The following is an 11,455-nucleotide window of genomic DNA, read 5'->3' as shown; positions in this document are numbered from 1 at the left end:
TGCTTGTATGGTGTGCAGTGATTCCACAGATTGGCATGGACTAAAGTGACATTGAGACAGCAGTTGCCAATTTCCTATCACCTCCTCCCTCCCCAAACAAATTGCTAAACGCCCCAGAACTAGTCAAAAGGAACTGGAATTTACCTTCATGACGGCATTCGGACCGGCGGACCCCTCGACTGACCGACGTCCACCTGCTGTGGGAAAAAGACACAAATCACAACGCTATCAAGGAAAGTGCTTATTTCCAGCGTGTGACTCCAATTGTTGGCCAGTACATGCTGTAATCGTATGTTTTGTGTCCCCCACGACTACAGACATGGGGGACACGCCCGATGCAGCTGCCAGAGGCTACACCCAACGCTACCACCCAGCAAGCCCGACGTAGAGCGAGCGACAGCCCAGCAATCGACAACCAATCTGCCATTGATGACCGAACCAGCCGTCAACTAATGAACCCTGTTCAGGTAGAGCTGATGACGAGCCGGACGAACGAATAAACTGTTGTGTAAATTTGTCCCGGTGTTCATAGTTAGCCTATAGCCCTAAATCCTAGCCCTTTTTAAATGTTTCTAATCGGGCCATAGTGATACTGTGTATTGTCATTGTTGTAAAAGCTGAATTTATAATAAAGAACTTTTGATTGTACTTTGGCCTGCCTCTTTGGTTGTTTGCCGTGGGATCTTAGAACTCTGCTTTTGACATATACATTTCTATCACATGTGGCAGGTAACGCTTCGTAATGGTCTGTCAAAAGCCACTAAAATCGTGTTCCTTTACAGCTGTCTGTATCTGATTGACAAAGTTGACCATAACAGTGAACTTTGCAACATCTTATATTTTTTAAATTTAGGAAGTGAAATACTCAAACATAATTTATTTATGCTGTATCTTGAGCACACTAAAATGCCATTGGATGATTCATGATATTGTTAAGTTGCGTCAAATCTGGTATAGGAACAAAAAGAGGTCAATACACGTCTTCTAAAATAGACTAGTATTTTAATTAATGCAGACACTTGAATGGTAAATATGATGTTCGTATATACGGGCCCACTGAAAAACCACGCAGGGCAGTCAGAGAACTGAGCCATTGTTATAAGTTCTTCTTTAAATACTCTGACAGAGTTCCCGCTCCCTGCTGGCCTATCAGAGTAGAGACTGAGCGCGGTTTAGACTTACTCAGCCTATCGTTGGCGCACAGGCTGGTCCCAGCCCCTTGGCGCTTCACTGTTGCCAGGCATTAGTTGTTATCTCCACAACTTGTCTTGAGTCAGCAACCTCAGACATCTTTGTAGCAGAACACATGTCCTTGAGCGGTTTAACAAAGAGGCAGTGTGTGTGTATGTGAGACACAAGTCTTATCTCATCCTACCCCCTAACAGTTCCCCACATTAATCACAGCTTGTTATATTAAACAATCTATCAGTACAGTACAAACCTATTATGTTTAATCATTAATGTATTCTTTCTAAGCTAGGCATCACATCTAGTTATGAGAAAATAGAACCCCACAATATCCCAACATGATATAGGAAAATGTCACCCTGTTATGTTTATGCAAAAAGGAAAACTTCACAATCTATGATGTTATCAATACATTGCATTTAATGGAAAAATACGTATTGACGACAACGTCAATGGGACATTGTATTTAATAGGAAAAAATTGAGCTTCACATTTTATTCAATGGGAAAAGATGGTCCATGATGTCCTTAAATCCCTTCTCCAGATTGGTGCTACCAGTCCCAGGTTACATGTGGTGGCAACTGCATAGGTAAACTATACACATACAGTACATATTCTAAAATACCTATTGGAATCAAAGTTCTTTAAACATAACCAATGTGCTGTCTCGTTACTCATGTGAAGGACCTGATGGTTGGGCAACTGTTGCTGGGGCATGTGGGAGAAGAACCCAGTCCCCCATTAACATTGTGACGAGAAGAACTCTACCAGACAGACGCCTTACACCATTCACATTCACTGGGTACCAAGAGGCCTTCCACAGTTTCATCACAAACAAAGGTCGCACTGGTAAGTTTCTATATACACTACCGGTCAAAAGTTTTAGAACACCTACTCATTCAAGGGTTTTTCTTTATTTTTACTATTTTCTACAGTGTAGAATAATAGTGAAGACACCAAAACTATGAAATAACACATGGAATCATGTAGTAACCAAAAAAGTGTTAAACAAATCAAAATATATTTTATATTTGAGATTCTTCAAATAGCCACCCTTTGCCTTGATGACAGCTTTGCACACTCTTGGCATTCTCTCAACCAGCTTCACCTGGAATGCTTTTACAACAGTCTTGAAAGAGTTCCCACATATGCTGAGCACTTGTTGGCTGCTTTTCCTTCACTCTGCGGTCCGACTCATCCCAAACCATCTCAATTTGGTTGAGGTCGGGGAATTGTGGAGGCCAGGTCATCTGATTCAGCGCTCCATCACTCTCCTTCTTGGTAAAATAGCCCTTACACAGCCTGGATGTGTGTTGGGTCATTGTCCTGTTGAAAAACAAATGATAGTCCCACTAAGCCCAAACCAGATGTGATGGCGTATCGCTGCAGAATGCTGTGGTAGCCATGCTGGTTAAGTGTGCCTTGAATTCTAAATAAATCACAGACAGTGTCACCAGCAATGCACCATAACACCTCCTCCTCCATGCTTTACGGTGGCAAATACACATGCGGAGATCATCCGTTCAGCCACACCGCGTCTCACAAAGAACCAAAAATCTTCAATTTGGACTCCAGACCAAAGGACACATTTCCACCAGTCTAATGTCCATTGCTTGTGTTTCTTGCCCCAAGCAAGTCTCTTATTATTGGTGTCCTTTAGTAGTGGTTTCTTTGCAGCAATTCGACCATGAAGGCCTGATTCACATAGTCTCCTCTGAACAGTTGATGTTGAGATGTGTCTGTTACTTGAACTCTGTGAAGCATTTATTTGGGCTGCAATTTATGAGGCTGGTAACTCTAATGAACTTATCCTCTGCAGCAGAGGTAACTCAGGGGAAATACAAAAACATTAGACAGATGAATGAGTGACCGAATCAGTGGATTCAGAGGAAATAATTATTCGTGGAGAGAGTCTTTCAAAAGCTAAGCATGCCCCCTTCCCTCAGCTGTGCATGTTTCTAACAGAAAACAGCATCAGTAAGTGTCCCACACAAGTGGGATCACCTCCAACGCTTGGAAGAGCACCTTGGGACCTACTTCCCAATCCGTTTGACTGTGTGATCCTGGCTCAGTTGAAATGTCGGTAAGGGAAATTGAACAGCTGATCGAGCTGTCATGTGACCGAATGCTGCAGACGACGCATTCACAAGTCACTATGAAGGAACTTTTGGTTCCTGACTCAAAGGGAATACCCTGCCGTCTCCCTCTGAACATTAAAACTCATGGTACCTTTCGCCAGCTCATATGTGTGAAGCTGGATTCATTGCTCTCGTCTGCATTAAAACCAAATATCGATCCAGATTGGATGTGACAGCAGAGATGAGGTGCGTACTGTCGACCACGCCCCATGACTTTGAGAAGCTCCGATGCGACATGCCTCAAGCACACCCATCTCATTAGTGGTGGTGAGGTAAGAGACATTATGTCAGACTCATTTGCAATTGACTGTCATAGCCCCACATTAAAATTATGTGATGGTGAGTTGAGAAGACAATCATAAATACTGTTACAATGTTTTTCTATTGACTGCCATAGCCCCAAATAAAAAAGTAAACATTGACTGTTATTTACATAATATTTTTCACATGGTTAGGGTGGCGAGAATTTTCAGATTTCAAAATGGGGTCGTAGGCCAAAAAAGTTTGGGAACCCCTGATATAGATGCTGCATGTACATTTACAGTACAGAACCCCCCTGCAAATGATACAGTATATCAGCATGGTGTATTGTAGTTGTATTGAACATGAATAGCAAGGCCTATTCACTCACTCAATGCCTTGATATTTCACAGATCTGATCTAAGCTCAAAGCTCCATAACATTTGCTTAACATTACAATAGTACAGTACATGCAAGGTCCTTGGACTCCACATATATCCTCTTACACGGACTAAAGCTTTCATCTCTCTGCAGTTCAAGTGGACCTGCCTGCCACAGCGAAGGTTCAGGGTGGAGATCTGGCCATGCCATACAAGGCAGTACAGCTCCACCTGCACTTGGGCAAGGATGGAGGCCTTGGATCAGAACATACCATCGATGGAGAACGATATCCCATGGAGGTATGATGACCAAATGAAAGGAAACATTCCCATAATAAACAATGTATTTTCATACTCCTGATATTTATGATTATCACATAGTTTTAGGTCTTTTAGATACAGTTCAATTTGAGTACAGGCTTATCTGAATGGACAACAAAGACAGAATGCAATATAACATTTTATTGAATAGTTTGGGGATTGCTCCTCGGAGCCAGATGCTGATGACAGGTAGACCTATGTTAGGCAGCTGGCATCGAAAGGAGTTACAATGACGGGCCTTAAGGTTATTATTAATCCGCACATGGCTAATAGGAAAGAAAAGAAGAAGCAAGATGCTATGCTGATGATGATACGTATCACGGCTCAGGAAAAGACCCAGATGCAGACAGTTCAAATTATTTTTATATAAACAGGGGGCAGGCAAAGGACAGGTCAAGGGCAGGCAGAGGTCGGTAGTCCAGGGCAGAGTCCGTAAGGTACAGAGCGGCAGGCAGGCTCAGGGTCGGGGAAGGCAGAGGTCAGTAGTCCAGGGCCGTTTCAAACGGTACAGAACGGCAGGCAGGCTCAGGGTCAGGGCAGGCAGAATGATAACTGGGAAAACTAGGAAACGGCTCAAGAAAACAGGAGTACGAAAAACACGCTGGTAAGCTTGACAAGACGAACTGGCAACAGACAAACAGAGAACACAGGTATAAATGCACAGGGGATAATGGGGAAGATGGGCGACACCTGGAGGGGGGTGGAGACGAGCACAAAGACAGGTGAAACAGATCAGGGTGTGACAATATGTTTGTGTTCATTCCCACTATGCTTGTAGAATAGGAAACAAAGTGAATTGTGTTCTACTTACTTGATGAATTTAAATTAGCATTCAGACCAGCCTTTCTGATTTAACTTTTGTAAACTACATTATGTGTACAGTAATTATACATCAATCACATTTACGTACACTTTTTCCTGTTCACATGCATTGCAATCTTTAATATATTTGTCAATGATATGTCTTGATGTCCTCAGCTTCATATAGTAAATATAAAAGAGGAATACAACTCTTTGGCTGATGCTCTGAAAGACCCTGCAGGGGTTGGAGTTCTTGGATTCTTTTATGAGGTATTTTTCAGCTTAATCTTATCAAACTTTCTACAACATGAGAAAATGGGGTTTAATGGCATTTGATAGATGATACTCTCTGATAATACTGATAATGTCTCTTATATTTTCAGCAATCAGGAAGCTCCAACAAAAAATACGACTCCATCATAAATGCTCTGAACACAATCAATAAGCCCAGTAAGTCAGCTAATAAACAACAACTATTGTTTTGTATCTTTTATAGCATGGATCCAGGTCCTAAATGATCCATGTTCCGGATCGTACAGGGATAGGCCTATGTGAAAGTGCTGGTAGTTTATAGTCACGTTGGTATAAGTGCCAAGAGACTAAAGTACAACTGGCACGTGATGAATACAAAGTAATAAAACCCTTATTTTTTAACTACAGTGTATTCGATAAAGCTATTAGCAATCACTAGTAGAATGAACAGTAGCTTATTTTGTAGACCAATTAAGGCCAGGGACTTTAGTGCAGGCAAACTTAAATCAGTTTTACCTCATTTCTACCAGCATGTCACGTGCAACCAGAGGAAAAAAAACTCTAGACCACCTTTACTCCACACACAGAGACGCATACAAAGCTCTCCCTCGCCCTCCATTTGGCAAATCTGACCATAATTCTATCCTCCTGATTCCTGCTTACAAGCAAAAACTAAAGCAGGAAGTACCAGTGACTCGCTCAATACGGAAGTGGTCAGATGATGCGGATGCTACGCTACAGGACTGTTTTGCTAGCACAGACTGGAATATGTTCCGTGATTCATCCAATGGCATTGAGGAGTATACCACCTCAGTCACCGGCTTCATCAATAAGTGCATTGACGACGTCGTCCCCACAGTCACTGTACGTACATATCCCAACCAGAAGCAGTGGATTACAGGCAACATCCGCACCGAGCTAAAAGCTAGAGCTGCCGCTTTCAAGGAGCGGGACACTAATCCGGATGCTTATAAGAAATCCCGCTATGCCCTCAAACGAACCATTAAACAGGCAAAGCGTCAATGCAGGACTAAGATTGAATCCTACTACACTGGCTCTGACACTGGTCGGATGTGGCAGGGTTTGCAAACTATTATGGACTGCAAAGGGAAACCCAGCCTCGAGCTGCCCAGTGATGCGAGCCTACCAGACGAGTGAAATGCCTTTTATGCTCGATTCGAGGCAAGCAACACTGAAGCATGCATGAGAGCACCAGCTGTTCCGGACGACTGTGTGATCACGCTCTCCATAGCCGATGTGAGAAAGACCTTTAAACAGGTCAACATTCACAAGGCCGCGGGGCCAGACGGATTACCAGGGCGTGAGCTCAGGGTCCCCTGTAGCTCACTTGGTAGAGCATGGCGCTTGCAACGCCAGGGTTGTGGGTTCGTTTCCCACGGGGGGCCAGAATGAAAAATGTATGCACTCACTAACTGTAAGTCGCTCTGGATAAGAGCGTCTGCTAAATGACTAAAATGTTAAATGTGTACTCAGAGCATGCGTAGACCAACTGGCAAGTGTCTTCCCTGACATTTTCAACCTCTCCCTGACCGAGTCTGTAATACCCACATGTTTCAAGCAGACCACCATAGTCCCTGTGCCCAAGAATGCGAAGATAACCTGCCTAAATGACTACCGCCCCGTAGCACTCACGTCAGTAGCCATGAAGTGCTTTGAAAGGCTGGTCATGGCTCACATCAACACCATCATCCCGGAAACCCTAAACCCACTCCAATTCACATACCGCCCAACTGATCCACAGATGACACAATCTCAATCGCACTCCACACTGCCCTTTCCCACCTGGACAAAAGGAACACCTATGTGAGAATGCTGTTCATTGACTACAGCTCAGCGTTCAACACCATAGTGCCCTCAAAGCTCATCACTAAGCTAAGGACCCTGGGACTAAACACCTCCCTCTGCAACTGGATCCTGGACTTACTGACGGGCCGCCCCCAGGTGGTAAGGGTAGGCAACAACACATCTGCCACGCTGATCCTCAACACTGGGGCCCTCATGGGTGCATGCTTAGTCCCCTCCTGTACTCCCTGTTCTCCCATGACCGCATGGTCAAGCACGACTCCAACACCATCATTAAGTTTGCTGACGACACAACAGTGGTAGGCCTGATCACCGACAACGATGAGACAGCCTATAGGGAGGAGGTCAGAGACCTGGCAGTGTGGTGCCAGGACAACAACCTCTCCCTGAAAGTGAGCAAGACAAAGGAGATGATTGTGGACTACAGTAAAAGGAGGGCCGAACAGGCCCCCATTAACATCAACGGGGCTGTAGTGGAGCGTGTCGAGAGTTTCAAGTTCGTTGGTGTCCACATCACCAACAAACTATCATGGTCCAAACACACGAAGACAGTCGTGAAGAGGGCACGACAACACCTTTTCCCCCTCAGGGTCCCCAGATCCTCAAAAAGTTCTACAGCTGCACCATCGAGAGCATCCTGACCGGTTGCATCACCGCCTGGTATGGCAACTGCTAGGCATCCAACTGTAAGGCGCTACAGAGGGTAGTGCGTACGACCCAATACATCACTGGGGCCAAGCTTCCTGCCATCCAGGACCTACAGTTGAAGTCGGAAGTTTACATACACTTAGGTTGGAGTCATTAAAACTCGTTTTTCAACCACTCCACAAATTTCTTGTTAACAAACTATAGTTTTGGCAAGTCGGTTAGGACATCTACTTGTGCAATCAACAATTGTTTACAGACAGATTATTTCACTTATAATTCACTGTATCACAATTCCAGTGGGTCAGAAGTTTACATACATTAAGTTGACTGTGCCTTTAAACAGCTTGGACAATTCCAGAAAAGCTTTAGAAGCTTCTGATAGGCTAATTGACATAATTTGAGTCAATTGGAGGTGTACCTGTGGATGTATTTCAAGGCCTACCTTCAAACTCAGTGCCTCTTTGCTTGACATCATGGGAAAATCAAAAGAAATCAGCCTAGACCTCAGAAAAAAATGGTAGACCTCCACAAGTCTGGTTCATCTTTGGGAGCAATTTCCAAACGCCTGAAGGTACCATATTCATCTGAACAAACAATAGTACGCAAGTATAAACACCATGGGCCGCCATACCGCTCAGGAAGGAGACGCGTTCTGTCTCCTAGAGATGAACGTACTTTGGTGCGAATAGTGCAAATCAATCCCAGAACAACAGCAAAGGACCTTGTCAAGATGCTGGAGGAAACAGGTACAAAAGTATCCATATCCACAGTAAAACGAGTCCTATATCGAGATAACCTGAAAGGCCGCTCAGCAAGGAAGAAGCCACTGCTCCATAAAAAAGCCAGACTACGGTTTGCAACTGCACATGGGGACAAAGATTGTACTTTTTGGAGAAATGTCCTCTGGTCTGAAGCTGAAGAACACCATCCCAACCGTGAAGCATGGGGTTGGCAGCATCATGCTGTGGGGGTGCTTTGCTGCAGGAGGGACTGGTGCACTTCACAAAATAGATGGCAACATGAGGAAGGGAAATTATGTGGATATATTGAAGCAACATCTCAAGACATCAGTCAGGAAGTTAAAGCTTGGTCGCAAATGGGTCTTCCAAATGGACAATGACCCCAAGCATACTTCAAAAGTTGTGGCAAAATGGCTTAAGGACAACAAAGTCAAGGTATTGGAGTGGCCATCACAAAGCCCTGACCTCAATCCTATAGAAAATGTGTGGCCAGAACTGAAAAAGCGTGTGCGAGCAAGGAGGCCTACAAACCTGACTCAGTTACACCAGCTCTGTCAGGAGGAATGGGCCAAAATTCACCCAACTTATTGTGGGAAGCTTGTGGAAGGCTAACCGAAACGTTTGACCTAAGTTAAACAATCTTAAGGCAATGCTACCAAATACTAATTGAGTGTATGTAAACTTCTGACTCACTGGGAATGTGATGAAAGAAATAAAAGCTGAAATAAATAATTCTCTCTACTATTATTCTGACATTTCACATTCTTAAAATAAAGTGGTGATCCTAACAGACCTAAAACAGTGAATATTTACTAGGATTAAATGTCAGGAATTGTGAAAAACTGAGTTTAAATGTATTTGGCTAAGGTGTATGTAAACTTCCGACTTCAACTGTATATACTAGGCGGTGTCAGAGGAAAGCCCAAAAAATTGTAAAAGACTCCAGTCACCCAAGTCATAGACTGTTCTCTCTGCTACCGCATGGCAAGCGGTACCGGAGCACCAAGTCTAGGTCCAAAAGGCTCCTTAACAGCTTCTACCCCCAAGCTATAAGACTGCTGAACAATTAATCAAATGGCCCCCTCCCTTTGTTTTTACACTGCTGCTACTCGCTGTTTATTATCTATGCATAGTCACATTACCCCAACCTACATGTACAAACTACCTCGACTAACCTGTACCCATGCACATTGACTCGGTACCGGTACCCCCTGTATATAGCCTCGTTATTGTTATGTTAATTTTATTGTGTAACTTTTTTTTACTTTAGTTTGTTTAGTAAATATTTTCTTAACTCTATTTCTTGAACTGCATTGTTGGTTAAGGACTAGTAAGTAAGCATTTCACGGTAATACCTGTTGTATTCGACGCATGTGACAAATACTTTTTTTGAAACTGCATTGGGCAACACTTTACCTTAAGTTATTACTGTGTAGTTACATAGAGGCAACTTAAGATAGTTTTACCCTGTATTTTTTCCATTGTCTTTATTGTGTCCACCTCTAGGCTCCAACACTACACTGAGTGGTGTGTCCCTGGACATGTTCATCCCCTCTCAGTGTAATATGACCAGCTATTTCCGCTACCAGGGCTCTCTTACCACACCTCCCTGTGCAGAAGCTGTCGTCTGGACAATATTCGAAAATACCATTCCTCTCAGCAGGCAACAGGTGTATAATGCCATTATACCTCACCTCACCTAGGTCACTTTTATACCTGACATTATACCTATGAAATCACCTGCTGTCGTAAATGTATTGTAAAAAAAAGTTGTTATTTGTATGACTTTACTGAGTTGTATTTTCATACTGTATGTCTAACATGCTTTTTTTTGTCTCCTACAGCTTGCTGCATTTTCTCAGCTTCAGTTTGCTGATGGAAAGCCTATGGTGGGAACCTATCGCCCAAACCAGCCATTGAATGGTCGCCAGGTGTATCGCTCTGGAAATCAAGTTGTCTTAGTCAGCACTCTGCTACTCATCACCTCTGTGATTTTACATTTTACATTTTAGTCATTTAGCAGACGCTCTTATCCAGAGCGACTTACAGTTAGTGAGTGCATACATTTTCATACTGTGATATCAGCCAATGGACTCCCACTGCCCAAATAAACTGCCCAAATAAATACTAACATCTTTGGATATGTGTATCAGGGAACCAGAGAGTGACCAATATTATCATAATCTCAAATGCTACACTCTAAAAAATGCTGGGTTAAAAACAACCCAATTCGGGTTCTTTGGTTACCCAGCACTGGGTAAATATTGGACAGAACTCAAGCCGGGGTATTTTGACCCAGCCAGTGGGGTTGCGTGAATAACCCAACATGTTGGGTGGTTGGGATTACCCAAACATGATTTTATTTAACCTTCAGTTTGGTATTTTTTACTTTCATGCTGGGTTGACCTAGAAGCTGGGTCTTTTTGAATGTAATCCTTAGGTTATTTTCAGGAGGCGTGGCTTATTATGGGAATGGCTTTCAGATAGATCTTTATTGGACACCCGTGAGAGTAAATGTCAGTCCTGTTCATCATGTTAAGTTTACATACTGCACATTTAATTTTTCCTTAATGTTTTGCATTTTACACATTCTTGTAGAATATTAATTAATTATTTATTACATATTATAATAAGGTGGTATCCTTTTACATAGGCTTTTAAGGAACTCATACACTTCTGTAAGCCTCAGTGAAGCTACAAAAATGTCAATGTTCAACCTTAACATGTGATAACTGTACGACAGAACAGATGAACAGGAATGATATTTACTCTCACGGGTGTCTAAAAATAACTATCTGAAAGCCACGCTCCTACTAAACTATGCCTCCAGTCTCAATTACCCAGAACCAATAACCCAGCATCAACAACCCAACCTTGCTCTTTTAAAAGAAAACAACCCAACTAACTGACCACCTGCAACCCA

The 11,455-nt window shown here is 43.1% G+C and overlaps 1 protein-coding gene across 1 annotated transcript; it reads left to right on the top strand.

Annotated features, from left to right (window-relative positions):
- The first annotated feature begins 335 nt into the window (after nt 1-335).
- Nucleotides 336-10,700, top strand: LOC121568174 (carbonic anhydrase 4-like). The gene is made up of 9 exons (XM_041878746.1): nt 336-384; nt 1,733-1,777; nt 1,873-2,037; nt 4,101-4,246; nt 5,246-5,338; nt 5,452-5,518; nt 10,039-10,202; nt 10,377-10,520; nt 10,686-10,700. Exons 1-9 carry the CDS (start codon nt 336-338, stop codon nt 10,698-10,700), a joined length of 888 nt encoding a protein of 295 aa, XP_041734680.1.
- Nucleotides 10,701-11,455: the final 755 nt, after the last annotated feature.

Source organism: Coregonus clupeaformis, chromosome 6, assembly GCF_020615455.1.
Source record: "Coregonus clupeaformis isolate EN_2021a chromosome 6, ASM2061545v1, whole genome shotgun sequence".
Classification (NCBI taxonomy): domain Eukaryota; kingdom Metazoa; phylum Chordata; class Actinopteri; order Salmoniformes; family Salmonidae; genus Coregonus; species Coregonus clupeaformis.
The sequence above is the reverse complement of the archived record's forward strand: the minus strand, read 5'-3'. Positions and strand labels throughout refer to the sequence as shown.

Bases quoted from the DNA above. Each gene is read 5' to 3' on its own strand.
- LOC121568174 (XM_041878746.1), top strand. From the start codon at position 336: ATGCAGCTGCCAGAGGCTACACCCAACGCTACCACCCAGCAAGCCCGA. The intron at 385-1,732 runs GTAGAGCGAGCG...TCCCTTCTCCAG, and splicing joins TACCACCCAGCAAGCCCGAC to ATTGGTGCTACCAGTCCCAG. The intron at 5,339-5,451 runs GTATTTTTCAGC...TTATATTTTCAG, and splicing joins TTCTTGGATTCTTTTATGAG to CAATCAGGAAGCTCCAACAA.